The sequence below is a fragment of the Gopherus flavomarginatus genome, chromosome 12, assembly GCF_025201925.1.
Source record: "Gopherus flavomarginatus isolate rGopFla2 chromosome 12, rGopFla2.mat.asm, whole genome shotgun sequence".
Lineage (NCBI taxonomy): Eukaryota > Metazoa > Chordata > Testudines > Testudinidae > Gopherus > Gopherus flavomarginatus.
In genome coordinates this window covers 21,383,776-21,407,192 of record NC_066628.1, presented here as the reverse complement: position 1 = coordinate 21,407,192, position 23,417 = coordinate 21,383,776, and the positions used below count along the sequence as shown (strand labels likewise).

The following is a 23,417-nucleotide window of genomic DNA, read 5'->3' as shown; positions in this document are numbered from 1 at the left end:
TCGTGCCAAACCTCCCCCCGGGTGCTCCCTCCTGCTGGATCCATCCTTTGGTCTGCCGGAGTGTGCATCCCTGCCCCCGCTCCCCGGAGCACTGCTTTACTGCATTATATCCAAATTTGTGTTATATTGGGTTGCTTTATATCGGGGTAGAGGTGTACCTCCAAAGACCAGGCAGAAAAGTCTGCCTCCAAGTAAGGGTGGAGTGAGGGCAGCTGCAACAGCAGATGTTACTGCACCTGCTCAGTTCGGGTGAGCATGCTCAGTAGGGAATTCTGAGAGGGAGCTTTTTGTGTTGTCACTGGCCATGCTGTGAACCAAAGTCAGGCCATGTATTACAGCAGATGCTTACAAGTTCACTGTCCGATACATGACCTAGGCAAAGGTATTACTAGCGTTGCTAACACACAGGCACTCCTAAGAAGCAACAGACACTGGATATGTGTGTGAACACACTCCAGGAGATTAGCCCAGGCACATCCTGACCTAACACCAGATAAGAGGGTTTGACAGAAGGGATGAATAGGGATGAATAGGGATGTTTTGCCCGAGATACCTGGAGCAAGGTACAAGAGGAGGTAACAAGCAGATGTCATGAAACACGTGAGGTGGGACGTAAGTTGTTTGTCTCAGTCTATAAATGTCGGGGTACCTCAATTTAACCCTTTGTGTGGCCCAGGGGACAGTAGAAATTCCCGCAGCTGACTGAGCTGCTCCTTGGCACTGGGCACTAGCGTGTCAGTGTATCTGTAACCACAGAACCAGGATGCTAGAACTCTGCCTTGAGAACAAATAACCTGGCTGAGTGCCTTTGTCACCAAACCGTGCCTGTGGTCTTTCTTGCTGGGTAGTACTATCAAGGTCTGCTGAACCATCTGTCTGCCCAGGCCTGGGACAGCATACGGAAAGAGCAGGCAACAGTTTGCAGAGGGCTATGATGGCAAATAGCACAATTTCAGCGGTGGCAGATTTCCCCCTATGCTGCCCCAGGGGTTACTATTTTTATTATCCAAACATTTATTTTGATCAAAAATGGCTTTTTTATGGATATAAAAATTGGTTAAAAATTGGTCTCCACTCCACCTGGTTTGGTGCCCAATTAAAAATTCCATGATGGTACCACAGTTATGGCCACCTCCCTCCCTGGTCCTTCCACTTAGATGGACAACAGTGACCTGAGCTCTGGCTGGATTCTGCGTTGTATCCTTAGGGACATAAGAAACGATCTGTAGCAACAAATATGATGATGTCATCCATGGTGTTTTGTTTGTATTAGATTGTCTGAATTTGATTACAAGACTTTATTATCTTACATAGAGAAACAATGAACAGGGGATATACCCAGGGATTTACTTTCATTGTTAGTGGATTTTGTGCCTTACACAATGTCAGCTCTGTGTGGTTTCAGAAGCTGTACACACTCCTCACAGAGGGTGAACACTTAGCCAACACCCTGGAGAAAAATACCATCCTAATATGTGTATCAATGCTGAACATGAGAGAGTGACAGAGCTGTCAACATCCTCACTTTCCTGGAAGATGTGTTACATGGACACAGCGGGGGACCATAAAGACTATCTCAGTAACTCCATGCAGATCATCTACTTTTCTTTTTCACATTAGTGCTGAGACTTTCAATGGGAGTTTTCAACTTAATTTTAATGGGGGCTGATTGCTTAAATCACCCAGGCAGCATTGAAAACCTCAGGCTAAGTTATTCTCTAGGAGTCTCCGCACATTTTGGTGAAAGCCACATATTTACTGACTGCTTTGCACAGAGCTTCCTTGACCTCTCTGTTTCTCAGGCTGTAGATGAGGGGGTTTACCAGGGGAGTCAGGATCTTGTAGCAAAGAGAGACCACTTTGTTCAGGTTTCTCAGGGTATCATGTTTTGGTAGCACGTACACAATCATTATGGATCCATAGAAAATTGTCACCACACTGAGGTGAGAGGAGCAGGTGGCAAAGGCCTTATGTTTCCTGATGGTGAAAGGGATTCTCAGGATGGTGGCGATGATGCACAAGTAGGATGTCAGGGTTAGTAGGAATGGAGGCAGGGTGAATATGGAGGCTAATATGAAAGCCAGCAATATGACTAGGTGGTTGTCAATGCAGGAGAGTTCCATCAGTGGGATGACATCACAATAGAAATGGTCAATTTCATTTGGACCACAGAATATTAACTGTGATAGGAATAAGACAAAGATGGCAGTAGCCAAACAATCATTTAACCATGAGCCAGCAGCCAACTGGAGGCAAACCCTGCTATTCATAAGAGTTGAATAGTGCAGGGGTTTACATATCGCTAGATATCGATCATAAGACATCGCTGCTAGGAGATAGCATTCTGCACATGCCAGAGAACCAAAGAAATACTGTTGTGTGAAGCAGCCACTGACTGAGATGGTTTTGTCCCCAGTCAGGAGACTGGCCAGCAACGTGGGCAGGATGGTTGAGATGTAGCAGGTCTCCAGGCAGGACAAGTTGCCTAGGAAGAAGTACATGGGGGTGTGAAGGTGCTGGTCAGCCTCAATGAACACCATGATGAGGGTGTTCCTAGCCACAGTTGCCATGTAGATCACTTGGAACATCAGGATGAGAAGAATTTGCAGGTCAGGGAGAACCCCGAATCCCAGAATGATGAATTCTGTGACAGCCGTTTGGTTTCCCCAGTCTCTGTCTGCCATGGTTTGAGTCCAGGAACAATAACACACTCTGTGCAATTGAACTGGAAGAATAGTCAAGTTTCATTTTAGTAAAGTTTCAATTACTTTCATAACTATTCAGAGACTCTCCTTCCTGTCCAGATTACAGGCTGAAATTTGAAACCTAAATGTAGAGTTCAGAGCAAAGTGCCAGAAGTCTCAATTGAGAACAGAACGTTTGTATCCATGTAGACCAGCCTCTGCCATGATCAGAGCAATTACTACTATAACAGCCCATATCTCTTGTAGCTGAGTACTGATATAATGGATAAGACTGTTTCTTTATCTATCATTATATCCCTTTAGTGACATCTTAGAGCTTAAAAATGATGCTTAAATGCTGTATTTCATTTCTGGCAATGACCAGAATCATTCTATGTCTTAGGAGTCAAAATCAAACAACTAAAATCTTGGACTGAGATTTTTCAATGCGGTCTAGAGTTCTTAGGCACCGACCTTCTGTTAGATTTATTTCCATTAATTCTAACAATATATTCTGGTATATGGAGCATTTCAATGCCCCGTAGGTAAAAAAAACAATTTTCACCCCTCACAAGAGATCAGTATATGCCATAACATATGAAGTGGTGTAAATTCTCCCTTAGTTCCTGTGGTGGTGATGTGGGGAGGAAATGACAATCCCTTTTCTGTTTCCCGACATTAGCTATGTAGCAGTAATAAAATACAGCTCTTTGGACGGTGGGTCTTAGGAAGAGGCAGAACCAGGCTGATGTGCAACCCTAACTGGAGAGTGACCCTTCTCACTCCATAAAAAATGTGGGATGATAATAGAGGAGCAAGAAAGGCACTAGGGTGGTGAGGGGAAGATGCTTTCCCTGAACTCAGAGTCTAGATACAATCTGTCATGTGTGATCCAGGCTAGTAACACTCGATCACCACTCACCACCCCACTGAAAAGTCATGGAAGATGGGAGACATTCCAGAAGACTGGAAAAGGGCAAATATAATGCCCATCTATAAAAATGGAATTACAGACCAGTCAGGTTAACTTCTGTACCCAGCAAGATAATGGAGTAAATAATTAAGCAATGCATTTGCAAATGCCTAGAAGATAATGAGGTGATAAGTAACACTCAGTATGGATTTTTCAAGAACCAATTGAGTCAAACCAACCTGATAGCTTTCTTTGACAGAGTAACAAGCCTTGTTGATGGGGGGAAGTGGTAGATGTGGTATATCTTGACTTTAGTAAGGCTTTTGATACTGTCTGGCATGACCTTCTCATAAACAAATGAGGGAAATACAACCTAGATGGAGCTACTATGAGGTGGGTGCATAACTGATTGGAAAACTTTTCCCAGAGAGTTGTTATCAGTGGTTCACAGTCATGCTGGATGGGCATAATGAGTGGGCTCCTGCAGAGATCGGTTCTGGGTCTGGGTCTGTTCAATATCTTCATCAATGATTTAGATAATGGCATAGAGAGTATGCTTATGATGTTTACAGATGATACCAATCTGGGAGGGGTTGCTAGTGCTTTGGAGGATAGGATTAAAATTCAGAATGATCTGGACAAACTGAAGAAATGGTCAAAAGTAAATCAGATGAAATTCAATAAGGACAAATGCAAAGTATTCCACTAGGAAGGAACAATCTGTTGAACACATACAAAATGGGATATGACTGCCTAGGAAAGAGTACTGCAGAAAGGGATCTGGGGGTCATAGTGGATCACAAGCTAAATATCAGTCAGTGTAATATTGTTGCAAAAAAAAGCAAAACTCATTCTGAGATGTATTAGCAAGAGTGTTGTAAGCAAGAAACAAGAATTCCTCTGCTCTACTCTGCACTGATTAGGCCTCAATTGAAGTATTCTATACAGTTCCAGGAACCATATTTCAGGAAAGATGTGGACAGATTGGAGAAAGTTTAGAGAAGAACAACAAAAATAATTAAAGGTCTAGAAAACATGACTTATGAAGGAAGATTGAAAATATTGGGTTTGATTAGTCTGGAGAAGAGAAGACTGAAAGGGGATATAACAGTTTTCAAGTATTTAAAAGGTTGCCACAAGGAGGAGGGAGAAAAATTGTTCTCCTTAACCTCTGAGGATGGGACAAGAAGCAATGGTCTTAAATTTCAGCAATTACGGTTTAGGTTCGACATCAGGAAAAACTTCCTAACAGTCAGAGTGGTTAAGCACTAGAATAAATTGCCAAGGGAGGTTATGGAATCTCCATCACTGGAGATTTTTAAGAGCAGATTGGACAAACACTTCTCAGGGATTGTTTAGATTAGCGGTTCTTAACCTTTACTGCAGCCTGCACCCCTTTGGTTCTCAAAATATATTCTCACACCTTTTATGAAAAATCACTGAAGTAGGTCAGTTCTTTAAACCTAGATGAATCATAAATATAGAATGAAAGAGAATTATACATTTATTTTAATTTTGCAGTAAAATTAAGAATACATTAAAAATTACACACTTTTATAAGTTTACAAGCTCAGTGACTCTTCTGCTGTTGCTTTTGTTCAATGATGTTCAAGAAACAATGAACTTTTTTTGACATAGCCACATATATCATCACTTGCATTTAGGCAGTTTCTGGCCTTTGTTTTTATGTGTAAGAGTGATGAAAGTCGCAAATGGCACAAGGATCTCCAGCTCTGTCTTCGCCAGTTGTGGAAACAGTGCTAGTTGAACACACAAGATAGTCTCAAGCTTCATTGTCTCAATAATTTTACTACAATTAGCTTAAAAACTTGAAAAAAAAATTGTTTGTATATTATAGTAATCATTAATAAATGTATAATATTAATAAATACATATGTTTGATGAAACAAAGTAGTTGTACTTACGTGACTGTGCTTAATTTGTGTTTTTGATGATTTACCTTCTAAAAAGATCTGGCATCCCCAGAAAGAGAATGTCACACCCCCAGGTGGTGCATGCACCCCAGGTTAAGAATCACTGGTCTAGATAATACTTAGTCCTGCCTTGAGTGCAGGGGACTGGATTAGATGACCTCTCGAGGCCCCTTCCAATTCTCTGATTCTATGATTGGGGCTCACACTAAGCAGGATCCTCAGCCAGTGTAAATCAAGGTAGCTTCATTTGTGTCAGTGGAGCAGATCCTCAACTGAGGACCTGTCGCAAGACATGGCTCTCACATTCCATCTCTGTGAAATGGTGCTATGAACGCTGACTGGCACTGTGGTGGGAAGGAGAGGCTAAAACTGTTAATGTTCACCTGAAGAAGAGCTCTGTGTAGTTCAAAAGCATCTCTAGTTGACCACCAAAAGTTGGTTCAAGAAAAGATATTATTTCACCCACCATGTCCCTCTAATATTCACAAATCAAAGTTATGCCCCTGTTTAGAAGGTAGTATAGAAATGCAGTCAGGAAGACAGTGCTCACCTGTAACTACAAGATAACCCAAGCTTGAAGTGATGAGTTCTTGTTTCTCAGGGTTCAGCGGCCAGGACTCAGGATTCTCAGTTCAGATTCTTGACACTCTTCTTCCTGTATAAACTGGGAGAAGGTAGAATGGGAAACTTCTGTTTTCCCTGGCCCTTACTCCAAGAACAAGGGGAACGTACAACTAAAATAAAAGGTGGGTGTAGTGGGGCAGCTGCCCCATTCCTGCCTGGAGGGGTTAAAAGCAGTCCTGGAGAGGGCTGCGCCTGGGTAAAAGGGATTAAGAACAGCTGGGGAAGCTGAGTGAGTAGCTGACCACAGCTGTGGCCAGCTCAGTCACGGCCAACCTGGCCCTTATAAGAGGGCTGTGGGCCAGAAGCACAACACTCACTCTCTCCAGCTTCTTGAGAGAGAAGGACTTGGCTGCCTGGGAGCTGAGAAGGGCACCTGTGGTGGAGCAGTGCCAGGGAAGGGCAGAGGGAGCTGGGGAACTCCAGCCAGGTAAAACCCCAGGCTGCAGACCTTGCTAAAAGTGCCAAATAGGTACTGGGGCTGCAGAGAGGCAGCCCAGAGATAGCCAAAAGCAGCAGGTCCTAACCCCCTTGCCGATGATGAGTGGTTTACAGAATGCAGTCTGCCCCAGTGAGTGGGGGCTACACAATGACTGGCAGTAGCCACTGAGGCAAGGTGGGGATAGAGGTTGGGGATTCCCATGGAAGGGGAGACCCAGAGTGTGGGATCACTGCCAGGGGCCTGCACCCCCAGATAAAGGGGCACCGGAGTCCGAGAGGAACACGGGGGGCTAGCAGCAGGCGAGACACCAGCCTGCAGAGGGAGCTCTGGGCTGGAAGAGCTAATTCCCGAGACAACCAGCAGGAGGCGCTGTGCCAGTGAGTCATCGCCACCCTGCCCCAAGTGGGCAACTTAAAATCTATAAAGTGAAATACGTGTTCACCCTAATTGTAATTAAACTGTCGAACTCACTGTGATGCTGGCAGATCAAATGCTAGCTCATGCCAATGTCCCTCTGTTTCAGCAGGACACTAACAGATAGAAAGGTGGAATCAGTCTGGCTCACTTGTGTGTTAATATTAATAAAATGGTACTAGAATTATAAAAAAGGGTTTAATGTTTGGACTCTGTTGAATGCTTGTCAGTTGCTGCCTGCATTGTCTGTTCCATATTGCAATTTAATATTTGACGGGTTGTAGTGAGCTTCTGTGAGTATGCATCACCACACAGGAGAGGGACGTTAATGAATGCGAAGAGTTGCTCTTCCACAGACGTGAAGCCTCTCCTGAAAAAGGAAACCCACCAGTACCAGATAGGGTGACCAGACAGCAAGTGTGAAAAATCAGGACAGGAGATGCGGGGAGGGGGGTTAATAGACACCCGTATAAGATAAAGCCCCAAATATCGGGACTGTCCCTATAAAATGGGACATCTGGTCACTCTAATACCGGGTGGGCAATGGTTGTATATTGCAACTGTAATCTCCCTACAACTGGATTGAGAAACAATCAACAAAAGGACTAGATACTTATTGTTCTGCTCTCCTCCCTATGAAGATGAGTCATGCAAGTCGACTGAGTTTGCAGCTCAGAGCAGATGGCAGGAGGGGGATAAAAACCCCAAGCAAAAGGAACTAGGGATCACTATGCTGATTGGAAGCTTGGGGCAGAGTGTTTCTACACATTAGCAAGAGATCCCCAGCTGCTTAGCCTGGGTTAGTCCTAAAGGTCAAATACAGCTTGCTGCTGAGAGAAGCCTGTATTACCTTTTGAAACCTGAGACTGCGACTCATTCATGCGCCTGTTTTCTTTCTTTAACCTTGTAAATAACTCTCATTTCCTTTTCCTATTTAATAAAACTTCCTATACAGTAGTTCACTATAGGATTGGCTCCAAGCGTCGTTTTTGGTGTGAGACCTAAAGTGCAATTGACCTGGAGGATGTCAGGAGTAACCTGACTATTGCTGTGATCCTTGGCATAATGGGCCATGTAACACAGATACGCTCACCTGTGTGGCAGGACAGAGGGGCGCAGTCAAGGGGAATTTCTGAGGGGACTCTCTCAAGGCTGTTAAAGTGCCTGAGGAGCTTGCACTCGGTGCAGTTGGTTGGTGAAATCTAAGTTTAGACCTGACAGCCAAAGAGGGGTTTGTGCCCTGGTTTGTAACTGTCTGTCCTGAGTTTGGCACTCACACTCTTGCATCCCCACTGACAGCATCACACCCACTGCCATAGGAAGTCACTGATATAAAAGACTTAACTAGATTCCAGAAGTCACTGATATAAAAGACTTAACTAGATTCCAGAAGACATTGGATGTTCCTGATAGCCATATAAATATCCAGAGTTATCATAATAATGGCAACAATAGAGATTGGCTTAAGCCCCAAACCATGAGATTTAATAATCATTCCAAAACGAACTATCATAGACCAACACGACACACGTGAGAGGAGATTATCCCAGAACTGCTATTGCAATGTTCTTACATTTGCCTCTGAAACATATAGTACTGCCTGCCCTCGGAGAGCGATACAGGCCAGGATGGCCCTTGGGTCTGATTTAATCTGCAATTCCTATAATACTACATTCTCCTAGAGCAACACAGAGAAACCCAAATTCCAGTTAGTTCAATAATCTGCTCTTTTGATACTTCAGCCTCTGACAGGCTGTTCCCTGACAAAAAGTTGACCTGGTGCAGATTACTTCATAACACTTTTTGGTGAAGATGGATACAAAGAAATCATTTGAGAGGAGGTTGTCAAACTGTCTATAGGATTTCAGCATTAATTCTAATAGGAGATTAGGACACCCAATTCCTAGGTGGCTTCAAAATCTCAACCATAGCACCTAAATGATGTCTATGTCTTGTTTATTCCCTGGGTTCAGCTGACTCATGGATTTTCTTGCAACCTGCCTGACCCAGATACAGTGAAACAGTTTATTTACTTTTAACTAAAACCATTTATTTTTCAAATTCCCTCAAATCCTCCTAATTTCGTTCTTACACTTTACCCACTTAACAATCCATTTTAATGTTCCTTTTTATCAGCTTCACTTAGTTTTGATTTCCATTATTCTATTCCAGGGCTTCACCTCTCTCTGCAACTAAAGTTGGTCCAGTAAAAGATATCACCTTACCCACCTTGTGTCTCTAATATCCTGGGACCAACATGGTTACAACAACACTGCTAACAATATTCACAAAGCATATTCATGGCCCTATTTAGAAGGTGGTGTAGAAATGCAATCAGGAAGAGGGTGCTCACCTGTAACCACAGGAAAGCTCAAGTTTTGAGGGATGACATCTTATTTCTCAGGGTTTGGTGGCCAGGACTCAGTTTCTTCCACTGAGGTAACTGGGTTTCATCATTCAGTAGAAACTGGATCTGCTCAGCAAAGACACCTGCATTTACCTGAATGGATAAGCAACTGCTGCGATCTGTCTTAGAACATTGATAAGCTGGTGCATGTCATCTACGTTTTGAAAATGGGCTTCCCCTTCGATTTAATCAGTGTAAATGCTCTCTCATATTTGTACTCTTTCTGCATGCTTTTCAATATGGTCCCACCTCAACCTTTCTCCCACTTGGTTCATTTTGTGCCTCCAAAGCTTTGTAGCTCACAATGCCCAGCGTGACTTGCAATTATACAACTCCCATTATACATAATTTTTTGTGTAATGATTCTTTGAGGAAAATATTTTAGATCATGGTGTAGACATGCGGACTCACCACTGCGGCACCTCCTGCTGGTCTCTCAGGGAATTAGCTCTATTACTAGCCAGGAGCGCCCTCTGCAGGCCGGTGATTCACCTGTTCTCTGGTCCCCGTGTCCCTCCCTGGATCCCGGCGCCCCTTTAACTGGTGTACTGCCCCCTGGCAGTACCCTCACAGTTCTGGGTCTCCCCCTCCTAGGGGAACCGCCAACCCACCATCCTCACCTCGCCTCAGTATCAGGCTACTGCCAGTCATCGTCTAGCGCCCACACCTTAGGGCAGACTGCAGTATCAGCCTACTCATCGCTGGCAAGGTTGGGCTTGGACCCGCTGGCTTTGCCTACCCCTGGGCTGCCCCCTGCAACCTCTAGTACCTGTTGGCCTTGTGCTAGGCTGCAGCCTTGGGCTTTCCAGGCTGGAGTTCCCCAGCCCTGCTGCACTCAGGTACCCTGTCTCTAGCTCCCTGCAGCCAGGCCCATCTCCCTCTACAGGCAGAGGGACACTGACACTTCAGGCTTCCCTGGCCTTCTTAGAAGGCCCTGTTGCTCAGTTTGGGGCGTGGCCCCAGCTGCAGCCACTTCCCCCAATCAGCCAGCTTTTTACCTTGCCCAGGCCCAGCCCTCTGCAGGGCTCTTCCAACCCCTTTCAGGCTGGAGCAGGTGGTCACCCTGCGACACATGGACAAACACCAGCTTACATTTTTGGGAGATATCTGTCCAAGGTGATGACTACTTACAATGTACTTGCACTGCCCCTTTATTAGTATTCAAGAGATGCTGCCATCTAGTGGGCATGTTTGAAACCAGCTGCCCATATCTCATGCCTACAACATGCTGCCACCTAGTGGCCATTTTATAGTATAACTTTCCCATTATTGTATTGTCTACCGAAATCTTGATCACTAGCCAGTATTTCTGACACCCCCCTCTCATTTCCTCTACTCTGCTGCCATCTAGTGTAGATTTCCCAGAATGACAGCTTGTTGCTCTCCTTTCCTCTACAGATTCTTCTTGCTATAGCTGACTCTTACCCGTTCTTGACTCTCATGGCACCTGGTAGCCATTATTTAGTATAACTAACAGCTCATAACTCACTCCATGACATCTGCTACTCGCCACAGCTCATTACGCAGCACAGTGCTCTCTGTTCAACTGTCTTCTGACAGTAGCCTGTGTCATAGGCTAGGGACATTATCCCTGCCCATCCTGGCTAATACCCATTGATGGACCTACCCTCTGTTAACCTATCCTTGAGTCTGGGCAGTTCCTTTTCCTTTGCTTGTGACTCTACCTCTTTATTTTCCCAACCTCCCCACCTCCAAGGGTCCAGTGAGCCTGGATCTATTGCTTTGCTGGAGCTGGTCGCAGCCGGGCCTAGCCAAGATAAGTGCTTTGAAGCTTTTCCTGGTGACGTGTCCAGGGATCACTGCTGGGCCTAGTGGATTGCATCCAGCCTGTGTGAGCGTGATGGAGGTGGTTGGTTTGCGTAGGTGAGAGAGAGAGCTTGGGGCACTGGGCCTGATGTAAGACGTGAGGCCTGAACCATAGTCAGCAAAGTCCAACCAAAGAACCAAAGTCAGGCCATGTATTACAACAGATGCTTACAAGTTCACTGTCCAATACATGACCTAGGCAAAGGTATTACTAGCATTGCTAACACACAGGCACTCCTAAGAAGCAACAGACACTGGCTATGTGTGTGAACACGCTCCAGGAGATTAGCTCAGGCACATCCTGACCTAACACCAGATAAGAGGGTTTGACAGAAGGGATGAATAGGGATGAATAAGGATGTTTTGCCCGAGACATCTGGAGCAAGGTACAAGAGGAGGTAACAAGCAGATGTCATGAAACACGTGAGGTGAGACGTAAGTTGTTTGTCTCAGTCTATAAATGTCGGGGTACCTCAATTTAACTCTTTGTGTGACCCAGGGGACAGCAGAAATTCCCGCAGCTGACTGAGCTGCTCCTTGGCACTGGGCACTAACGTGTTAGTGTATCTGTAACCACAGAACCAGGATGCTAGAACTCTGCCTTCAGGGCAATAAACCTGGCTGTTTGCCTTTGTCACCAAACCGTGCCTGTGGTCTTTCTTGCTGGGCAGTACTGTCGAGGTCTGCTGAACCATCTGTCTGCCCAGGCCTGGGACAGCATAAGGAGAGAGCAGGCAAGCACGTGTCAAGCCTTACCTATTGCTTGCACCTTCTGTATTATCAGGGGCAGAAGTAGTCATAGGAGATTCATGAATGAGAATGGAGAGGATTTATAACCACATGGGGTGGAAGGATGGCCTAGTGGGTGGGATCCACTTAGCCATTGCAATGCCCTGTATTGCAGTGCCTAACTTTTAGGTGACCTGCCACCCAGGGGAAACCACAGATCCTCTGTTTGGTGCCCCAAATCTCCATACAATACCTGGGAGGAGGTAGATGCCTGAGGGGGCATGCACAAAGCCAGCACACTAGATGGGGAGCTGCCTAAGCCAGCCAGTAGCAGATGACAAGGAGAGGGATTTGTTCGAGCAGAAAGTTTTGCTCTTAAGTCCAGGCAGAAAGGAGGTGCCTAGCTCTTCTAGCAATTTACTTCTGGAGCCAGGCATCTAAGTTGTTTCTTGCAAGACTGGTGGTGGCACATACCTAACAGCATCACAGATGGCCAAGGGGTTGCGGGGTAAGGGAGAGAAATGACTGCACCCATGGGAGTAGTACAAAGGACTAGGCCAGGAGTTTGAGACGTCCCATGGAGACCCCAGCTCAGCTCCCCCCTCTGTGTGGTAGGGAGCAGGGTTTGAACAGATGTTCCCTCCTCAACGGGGTGCTCCTGCCACTGGGCTATGGAGCAGGTTCCACATTCTCTCCAGACCAAGGCAATTTTAATTTTGGATGCAGAGTCAAACAGCTGGAGCAGGAGAGCTGGACGGAGCCTCATGTCAGGCTATCCCATTGCCCAGTGGTTTGGGCGCTCCCCTGAGAGGGGGCAGATCCCTGTTAATGCCCCCTGTTAATGCCTCAGGCAGAGGAGGGACTTGAAGTGGCTACTCTCGTACCCTAGCTGAGTACCTTAATCAATGGCTTGAAGGCGACTTTTGCTTCCCCACCCCACCAGCTGTGTTGGGTGGAGTGACGTGTGCTCTCAGGACGCCTAACAGATCGAGCCTTGCAGGTGAGCTTGGTGGGGGAATGTTCAACTTCACCTGCTTTGAGGTTACCTCTGGGGCTTAGCAGTGAGCTAGACATCTGGGTGCCTGCCAGAGGCAGAAACTTAGGTGCCACCTAAGGGAATAACTTAGGGTTATTCAGCAGCTGAGCGGAGTCAGGGGCGGCTCCAGACACCAGCACACCAAGCACGTGCCTGGGACGGCGAGCCACAAGAGACGGCCTGCCGGTCGCTGTGAGGGTGGCAGTCAGGCTGCCTTCGGCGGCATGCCTGCAGGAGGTGTGCTGGTCCCATGGCTTCAGTGGCAATTCAGCAGTGGGTAATCCAAATCTGCCTTACCAACGGACCTCCCGCAGGCATGCAACCGAAGTCAGCCTGATTGCATGCTTTGGGCAGCAAAATAGACAGAGCCGCTCCTGAGTGGAGGGTTCTGTAGACCATGGGTGTGTCTAAGGCCTGGTCTACACTAGAAAGTTAGGTCAACATAAGTCAACTTGAATCAATCTATTTGTGCCCGCATCTACACTTTTGACTCTGGCTGATGTAAGCATCTTGTTAAGGTGATGCAGTAAAACCACCCCCCTGAGTGGCATTGAGCCATGGTCGACCTACAGAGGTTGATGCTGCATGAGTGTAGATAGTTCATGACCTGTGTCAACCCTCAACAGTCCTCCAGCAGTTGTCCCACAATGCCCCATTCCATGCAACAATGACTCTGCTGGTTACAATGTTGAACTCAACTGCCTCGGGCTCGTGGAGACCAGAAGTCATACACCCTTTTAAAATCCCTGCATATTTTTGAAATGCCTTTTCCTGATTGCCCACCTAGGAGCTCTGCCTTCTTGTGTGCAGCTGCGGGCCTCCGAGGAAAAGGAGGAGCAAGGGATGGGGGCTAGGGGGAAAAGGAGTGGGGCCAAGGAGGGGGCTGGGCTCATGTATGTGTCCCACTTTTGCCCTTTGAGAAGGTGATCACTACTACTGCCTGTGGCAAATAGTGCCAATAATCAGTGCCATTGCCCTAGAATCATATCCCTGGAATGGGGCCTGAAATATTATAGCTTCAGGCAATGGAAAATCCTCCCTCCTTCCCACCACCCCGGTAGGCCATACTCCTCCGCATGGCTGGAGCTGGAGAGCGGTGTGGTACCAAAGTGCTCCAAAGCTGCCAGCGTCATGAAGCAGCTCATCTTAAAAGTGTTGATGGGAATAAGGGAAGGTAGTTTTGAAACTTTCCTTTCCCTTTCCACAGTGACTGTAAATGATAAATCTGTCTCTTTTATCAGCAGCTTCTAGCATGGTGGCCTTTGAGGTGTGCCCCCTCTGCACCCACAGAAGGCCTGACCCTGATGAGGAGGTGAAAGAAGAGGACAAGGGAGGACATGTTCAGTGAGATCCTGCAAGCCAGTGTTGCACTGGAGCACAAACAGAGGGCCTGGAGTGCCAGCATGGCAGGTGGCATGAAGAAAGGCAGAGTGAACAGGAAAATGGCCCTGGAATCCCAGCAGGAAAAGGAGAGGGAGATGCCCCAGGACACAATGGGTCTTCTCAGGCCAGGGACGGCTCCAGGCCCCAGCTGAACAAGCAAGTGCTTGGGGCGACCGAGGGGAAGGGGCGGCATGTTGGGCTCTTCGGCAGCAATTTGGCGGCGGGTCCCTCGGTCCCTCTCAGAGGAAAGGACCAGCCACCAAATTGCCACTAAAGAAGAAAGCGGTGCAGTGGAGCTGCTGGTGATTGTGATCACAGATTTTTGTATTTATTTAGTTTTTTTGCCACTTGGGGTGGCAAAAACCCTAGAGCCGGCCCTGTCTCGAGCAGCAAACCCAAATGCTGCAGACCCTGGCTGACCTAATGATCTTCTGGGAGGGAGCAGGGGTTCCCATGCCACTGTCTCAGCCTCTCTTTGAGGGGCCCCCACCACTGCCACTCAATGTGGGGTTCAGGGTCGAGGGGGCAGAGCCCCATGAATTGCCCTGAAGTGTATAGATCCAGCCCTGAGAGTCAGCAGAGCTTTATGGGACTAAAAGTGCCTCTTTCCACATTTTCCTGGGAACAGCCCCGCTCAGAGCAGTGACTCCTGGAGGGACCAGCACCAGCTGCTGTAGAGGGAGGGGCAATGCCCCCAATGAACAATTCTTCACTGACCTCTATGTCAGGGAGGTTCCCTGTGAGTTAGTGGCTGGCTGGAGACTTGCATCATAGCGGTTTAATTCATTCTCTGATCTGATGTAAATGTGAAGGATCTTGTTATCCTTGTCAATGATTCACCTTGCTGGGCTCTTTGTCTGAGTGATACCTTGTTCCCCAGCTTAACTGTGTATTGGGCAGGGCTGGGCGGAGCCCACCCTGGAGCCACTGTTCAGAAAAGCGGAGCTGGTCCAGGCAGAGGAAGGAGGAGAGTGGGGAAGGAAGAAAGTGGTGGCCTGGGTTTGCCAATGGGGAGATGGAGGAGAGAATGGACTGGTGTTTGGAGGGAGGTGAAAGGAAGCAGGGGTTGGGGGCTATTCCCTGGGACTGGGGCCACATCAGGGCAATGGAGCTGAGCAGAGGACGGGACTGATGGGCAGAGGGGTTCAGTAGGGATCTCTGGGGAAGCTGAGTCACAAATTCTGGGTGGGGAAATTGGCTCTGGCCGGTGGGAGGGGGAAATCTCAACAGACAAGGGCTGGAAGTGTCTGTGGGGTGGAAGGTTATGAGTGGGGAATGAGGGGATTAGGGGCTGTGGGTGTTTGTTTAGAGTGTCTGGGCTATGTGAGAGAGAGGGAGGGACATACTCAGGGACTAGGGTAAGAGGGGTTCAGTGGATGGAGGATATGGTGGGGGCTGGAGTAAAAAAGCCTGAATCTCCTCTTCCTTAGACCAGCTGTACTGCATCATAACTCCACTAGGTTACCCTGAGGTGAGAGGGGAGTCAGCCCCATTGAATTACTCCTGACTAAATGTGGGTCGTGTCAGCCCCATTGGCTGCAATGGAGTTACTTTTAACTTTTCTTAAAGTTAGGGTATTTTGGTGCTGATTTTTTTTCACACACAGAGAGATCAAACCGGGGCTCAGATCCTCACAGAAGCAGGTTCTCCAGTGCTTGATGGTTACTTCACCAGAGTGCAGGCCAGTACCAGCCCTTTGGTGGAAATCAAGTTACAGTGCTATTAGCCATAGTGTGTAGCTCTCCAGTTAGGCACATCAGCCTTTGAAGTGGTTGATGTGGCGCTAAATAGATTACACAGTGCATGTGCATGAAGAGAGCGTGAGCTGGTTGAATGCTACCTCTGGATCACAGACCTAAGCTTCTGAAGGAGGAATGATCTGGCCATCAAACCTGAGCCCTACTCCGGCAGTGAGTTTGACTCTAATAGTGGGCCAAAGTCTGAAACTAAAAGAAGGTGGCATCTGCCTCTGTCCAAGGATTTTTAATTTTTGGAAATGTCACCTGAGCACAGCAGAAAATTTGGAAGGTGCTGAAACTATTTTTGGAATGAAAATAGGTTACACATGCACATTACTGCTGGGTAGAGAGGATGGGAGGGAACAACGGGAGAGGGTGTTACCCACCAGTTTTCTGAACCCAAAGCTCTCACTAACTTTACTCCTTATGAGGCAGTGTCAGGAAATAAATCAATGGGGACACAGCACACCCATATCATAAGTGGTTGATATAAACAGTGCAAACAAGAGTGCTTTCACTTAAAGCTTTTACTTTATTTAGTCTCCAGCAAGTACACACACAAGCAACAGGTTATGTTGTAGCACCCCAAACTGTAGTTACCCCAAGGTCTGGAGTGGTCCTCAAGTGTCCAGTGACAGATTTCCAGTGGCCAGCCTTCTGTCTGCTGCTGGGGAACTTGAGATGGGTTCACAGCAGAGTTCACTTAACCCAGGTATTGTCCCCTTCTTATCCTTACAAGTGTTACATAGCTTGGCAATCAAAACCAACCATTAAGCAAGAAGCAGGTGTTAAAAAACATGTCACTTAAAAAATAACATTAGCAAGCAATTTTGAGCTGTTAGCCTTGCAGCTGTATTTCCACATAACAGCAGTCAAAACTATAGCCAGACTTCCTGTTTTTCTAAGATGCAAACTTCAGCAATTTCAAAAGAGAGCTTACCAGGAAGGATGCAGGCTCATGCTCACGTCTTGTGTTCGCTCAACCCCTGAGCTGCTTTTAGCAATGATCAAGATAATCAGGATTCCAGCTACAGGCAGTGGCCAAGGCATTTTGCTAGTTGTCAAAAGCTCACCAAAGAAGGGGTTTTGGGATAGCAACAGAGGAGTGATTAAAGTGGGGGATAAATGGGGTGGTGGGTCAGTTGGAGAGGAATGGGAGCTAGGTGGAGTGGAGGGGAGGGTGTGGCACTGCAAAGGGGGACGTGATAGTGAGTGACAGGGGACTGGGGGAAAATAGATGCAGAACAGGTATGGCTGACAGCCCCTATTTCCCTCCTGTGTGTGTGCCAATATCTGCCTTTACCATTCAATAGAGCTGCAGTGGACACAGTCAATGCTGCTAGTGTGCAAGCAGATGATTACCACTAGCTATTGCCAGCTCCGGGGGACAACCTTAACTAAACTACAGTGTTAACTAAAGTTTTGTTTTGGTTTGTTGCAATAGAGAGAGAGAAATATATAGATAGTTCGATCTTATCTAATTTACACCGGTGTAAGCCTAAAGTAACTCTATTCACTTTAGTTAACTGAGTTTTGATCATTACAACTCATTTTACATAAGGAGATTGCACATCACATTCCTGTGGAGACAATAATTCTATCTAAAAAGTCAGACAGAATGAAGTCATGGTCTTGGAAGAAATCTGGAAATTTTATTCTTGGTTAATAATGTTCACTGAGTCAGTTTCTTCAGAGCACTTTTAATTTTCTTGTTCCTCATGCTGTAGATGATTGGATTCATGATCGGTGGCACCACGGAATAGAGCACACCCACCACAAGATCCAGACCTGATAGACAGATGGAGGGTGGTTTCACATAGGCAAAGATCCCAGTGCAAATAAACAAGGAGACCACAATGAGGTGAGGGAGGCAGATGGAGGTGGCTTTATGCCGGCGCTGCTCTGAGGGGATTCTCAGCACCGTGGTGAAGATCTGAACATATGACACAATTATTAAAACAAAGCAGCTTATAGTCAAACATGCAAAAAAGGCAATAACGCCAACTTCATTGAGATATGAGTCAAAGCAAGTGAGCTTGAGTAGCTGTGGGATTTCACAGAAGAATTGATCCACCATGTTGCCTCCACAGAAGGTTAATGCAAATGTGTTCCCAGTGTGCAGTGCAGAGCAGAAAATACCACTGATCCAAGCACTGGCTGCCATTTCAATACAAGCTCTCCTGTTCATCAGAGACTCATAGTGTAATGGTTTGCAGATGGCGACGTAGCGGTCATATGCCATGATGGTGAGAAAACCAAGGTCAACCGCCATGAATAAAATGAAGAGAAAGACCTGGGCAACGCACCCAGAATAAGAAATCGATCTGGTGTTCAATAGGGAGTTGGCCATGGACTTGGGGACAGTGACAGAGATGGATCCAAGGTCTGTCATGGACAAATTCATCAAGAAGAAGTACATGGGGGTGTGAAGATGGTGGTCCAGGGCCATAGCTGCAATAATGAGGATGTTCCCCATCAAGGCTGCCAGGAAAATCCCTAGAAACACCACAAAGTGTAAAATCTGCAGCTCTCGAGTCTCAGAGAAGCTCAGGAGAAGGAATTCAGTCACGGTAGTTTGGTTGGATATTTTCCTTCTCAGGACATCGTATGCTGCCTGTGGAGGGAGGGGCAAAAGCAATGTCAAGATAGAGCACTTCTGCCTCCTCACCTCTGACAATCACACCACGACTCAGGTGCATTATCATCATACTAGTGTAAATCGATATAGCGCCCTTACAGTCAAAGGATGGCTCCATTTCCACCATCTGACTATCCATCCAAGATGTGGCTTAATAAAAAGTAGTGTAAATATAGAATGAGTCACAACACAAATCGAACAATCTTAGGAATGATGGTCCTGCTATTGCGACAATGGAGAGCTATTTTAGGAGAGGAGAATCAGGCACTGCCTGCACTATGAACTAGGAGTGTGATTCCCAGCTTGCATACACACACTCGCAGTAGCTCAATGAGAGCTGATATGAGTATAAATTGCAGTGTAGCCACCATAGCATGGACAGTGACAGTGGGGGCACAGCTGACCACGTTCCTGCAGGGCACAGAGGAGGTTGTAGCTGTGCCCATGACCCCACAGATACACTGCTATTTGTACTCGCGCTAGCACTCATCAAACTAGTGCAAGTATGTAAACGGGAAATTACACCCCTAGCCCTTAGTTTAGACATAGCCTAGGCGAGTTTGGTTTGTGTAGCCTAGCCAAACACCAGTTGAAAGGGGATACGATCATTCTCTGTAAATAGATCAGAGAGGTAAACACCAGCGAGGGAGAAGAGCTGTTGATGCTAAAGGACTGTGTTGGCATAAGAACAAATGGTGATAAACTGTCCATGAGTAAATTTAGACTGGAAATGCAGAGAAGGTTTGTCCCCGTCAGAGAAGGGAGGGCCAGGAACAGCCCTCAGAGCAGACAACCCAATTAGATTAACATGGGAATGGGTCAGTTTCTGATGGAGATTATATGACGGGGTTGCCAGTGGTAGCAGAGGATTGGATTTGATGACTCAGGTCCCTTCCTGTCATATAGTCTTATGATACACAGCAAGTTCACCCCTTGGACAGGAAACTAAACTTCTAAACCACCAGCACAGCCTGATTCCCTTGTCCTAGGGAAACATGACGCAGACATGCCCAGCACACTGAGCACCAGCTGATCTCTAATAGTTCCTATCTCCCTTTCCCTGCCTTGTCCAGGGCTGCTGAGAGCGGATTCAGGCCCTGGTGAAAAAAAAATTTTGGGCCCCCCAGCAAGGTTGGACTAGCTAAAAATCTTTACCCAGCATTTGTATTGATGTGCAGAAAAAAAAAATGCCCTCTCTGGTATACAAATGAAACACAGAATAGGAAAAGAAAATATTTATTCTTAAAGAATGTATTAAAAAAATTAAACATTTAAAAAAACTTACATTAAAATCACATATGCAGCATAGTCGGGCCCCCTTCCTGACCACTGGGTCCCAGTAATTTATACCGGCTTCCCACCCTCTCGTCAGCCCTGGCCTTGTCTAGTTGCACTGTGAGCTCCCGTGGGGAGTGTCTGTGTCTTACTATGTCTGTCTTCTGTACCTTTATCAAGAGCATTGGTGTTTGGCTGGCACCAGTGTGGGGCAGAGGCTCTGATGCTAGAATAGAAGAGCTGGGTTCTCTTTCTGTTGACCTCCTTTCTCTTCTTAGGTTGTATCATAATAGCCAGACCTTAGCTGGCCAGTTCAACTCCTACTCTAGGTTAAAGGTAATAGTGGTTGTAAAACACATTCTGTGGCTAACAGCTTTGCTTGTTACTCAGTTTTTATCGTCTACTCGCTATTCCTTTGAAACTGAAATAAACACAATTGCAATAGCACAAATGGGTTGGAAATCATGGTATTATTCACAACTATTGATGTTTCCCACTTTTGCTAACAACTCCATTTCCAATAAGGGGCAGTCAGAAATTTTCGTTCCAATTATTGTTTTCAAAAACAGGATTTTAAACTAAACAAAAATGATCAGGGAAAGTGTCTGTGATATTATTTTTTAAAAAAATTGGAAACTTCAGTTTTCTTTAGTTTTCAAATTAAAATTTTTAGTTTTCAAGGTTTCAGCTGAAAAAAATAGTTTTTGGCTGCCAAGTCTCCAAAACTTTTCTGATTTCGTGTTTCTGGTGCAAAGTCAAAATTTTCCACTGATTTTTTTTTCGGACTGGATCTAGATGTATGACTAAATAGATAGCAAAAGCCTTACAGAGTTCAAAATGTAATTTATATGTTGGGTCTTATGTATACTCTGTATATTAATCCCCAAATATTTTAAATTGAAATAATGAACTTACTGTGCAGGTCATTGTGGATTTTTCCCAAACTTGTGATGCATTCGATCCTCCAGTGCCAGGATTCTTTGGTCATTAGCTATCTAACTGCATTGTTAACACCACTGGAGTATCTAGAAGTCAAAAGCTAAGCCATGTACGAGTAATTTCTCCTCTCACTCTTAGACTGATCTGACAGAGCTAGGCACAGACTTGTTACCCTCAGTAGATGAGCTGTGTGCAGCTGGCTTTGAGCTTCACTGATATTAAAGAACTGATGCTGTGGAAGGTGACTTATCCATGTCTATTTTCAGGCTTATGGGAGTCACTCCCCGGAGCTCTGCACAGCTCAAAAGCAGAGGCCCAGAGGCAAAAGTTTAAAGAGTCATAGAGACAGCCAAAAGAAGCCATTATGATCCTATAGTTTGTCCCTCTGCATAGCACAGGCCCTAGGATTTCCTCCAAAGTTCCCCAACTCCAGCCCAGTTCTATGTTATCTGTGGGTCAGGATTACAAAGGCATTTAGGCACCTAAAGATGGAGACAGATGCCTAGCGGGATCTATCAAAGCTCCTAAGTGAGCGAGGTGGCTAAGTCTTATTGACATTCAATGGGATTTAGGAGCCTAATGTGCTTAGGTGTTATTGTAAATCCCAATAGGTCTGTATCTCCATTCTTAGGTGCCTAAACATCTTGCAATCCTGGTCCTGTGTCTATCTCATTAACTTCCAAGGCCTGGGCTTCTCTTGAATTTCAGAAACATTAAGCCTGAGTTTTGCAAAGGAGTCTAAGGGAGTAAGACATGAACTCCCTTAGACTCCTTTTAACATCCCAGCCTATGATAACAAGTACAGCCAGGTAACAGTGGCTAGAAAGGTGATCAAGACACTAAGTTAGCTCAATTCTTTGTGCCTCAGTGTTTCCATGCCTAACATGGGACTTATAGTGATTCCTTAATTTCGGTCTGACCCACAATTTTTTTTTCTCTAGGTAGGTGCTGTGAACCTTCTCTTTGTTAAGCTATGTGTTGATATATTTTGTTTGTTTGTTTGTTTGTTTGTTTTATGGAAAATTCAGTTTTCAGCTAAACAATTTTTTCTCAGAATATTTTCTTGGAGATATTGATTATTCTTTGAAAACTGAAAACTAAAAAAAATGGTTTTAATCTTAAAATGTGCATTTTTCAGCTGAATTTTTTGACAGACAAAAAGTAAAAAATAAATACATAAATAAAACTCATATTTTGGGGTTTCAGTGAAAATTCAGAATTTTGCAGAAGGGAATAAAAATTCTGACCAGCAGTAGATATTTCATTACATTGATACTAAAAGTCAAAAACAGATCAGATTGTAATTTCACATTTATGTTCTTAAATTTCCCCTGCATATTAATCCCCCAAAATATATTTAACTGAGATAGAAAATTTACTGTACTGGTCTTTGTGGAGTTTGTATCAGCTTGTGATTCCTTCAGTTCTCAACCATCAGTATTGTTTAGTCTATCTACCTGTCATGCACCCATCAATGTATTAGCCCACAGTCGTTTCCATGTGTTCAGTTGAGTTATGCTGATTTACACAGGCTGGGATCTGGCCCACTCTCTCCAATGGAGCTATGTCAATTTACATCGCCTGGGGATCTGTCCCATTACAGTTTCAAATCCATATTCTGTGCCTGTGAATCTGAACTGAAGACAAGTCACAAGTTCCTAACTCTTCTGCACGTCCTTAATTTTTTGCCTTTGAGATTAATTAGAAGTGTAACTTTTAATGGTTAAGGATTGATTCATTCAGTCCTCGGGATAGAACTTGGAGGAATTCAGTGTTACTAAGATTTTCTGTATCTAGTCTTCCTATTCTATTGGAACGAATGACCCAACTTCTCTCTCTCTTTCTTTCTTTCTTTCTTTCTCAGCAATTCCAATTTTTTTCTTACCTCAGACAACAGCTCATTAAGCAGCAGGTGCAATGATTCATGACATTAGTATATATCGGCCGTAATTTTATTGAAGTCAGTGGGACCTGATCCCCAGTTTGTGTAAATTGGCATAGAGCTAAGGAGCTCTGTTGCTTTGCCTAAGTTGAGATTTTGAAGAACTTGCAAAAGAAACAAAATTAACAGCAAAATAATAATAAATAATAATAATAATAATAACAGAAGCAGGAAGCCTATCAAACAGTCAGTGGACCAAATGGATGATTGAAGTGCTAAAGGAGCACACAAGGAAGACAAGGCCATTTCAGAGAATCTAAATGAATTCTTTCCATCAGTCTTCACTTCAGAGAATGTGAGGGAGATCCCCACACCTGAATCGTTCTTTTTAGGTGACAAATCTGAGGAACTGTCCCAGAATGTAGTGTCAATAGAGGAGGTTTTGGAACAAATTGATAAATTAAACAGTAATAAGACACCAGGACCAGATGGTATTCACCAAAGAGTTCTGAATGAACTCAAATATGAAATTGCAGAATTACTAACTGAGGTTT

At 45.3% G+C, this 23,417-nt stretch overlaps 3 protein-coding genes across 3 annotated transcripts in view; all 3 read right to left on the bottom strand.

Moving 5' to 3' along the window:
* Window positions 1–23,417, bottom strand: part of LOC127032480 (olfactory receptor 12D1-like) — a 411,893-nt gene that overhangs the window by 341,677 nt on the left and 46,799 nt on the right. The gene's annotated exons all lie outside the window — the stretch shown is intronic.
* LOC127032605 (olfactory receptor 6B1-like) lies at window positions 1,719–2,696 on the bottom strand. The gene has a single exon (XM_050919891.1). It carries the CDS (start codon window positions 2,682–2,684, stop codon window positions 1,719–1,721), a length of 966 nt encoding a protein of 321 aa, XP_050775848.1. The 5' UTR covers window positions 2,685–2,696.
* On the bottom strand, window positions 17,802–20,969 carry LOC127033066 (olfactory receptor 14A16-like). Its single transcript, XM_050920875.1, has 2 exons — window positions 20,958–20,969; window positions 17,802–18,743 (listed from the first exon to the last, which is right to left on the bottom strand). Exons 1-2 carry the CDS (start codon window positions 20,967–20,969, stop codon window positions 17,802–17,804), a joined length of 954 nt encoding a protein of 317 aa, XP_050776832.1.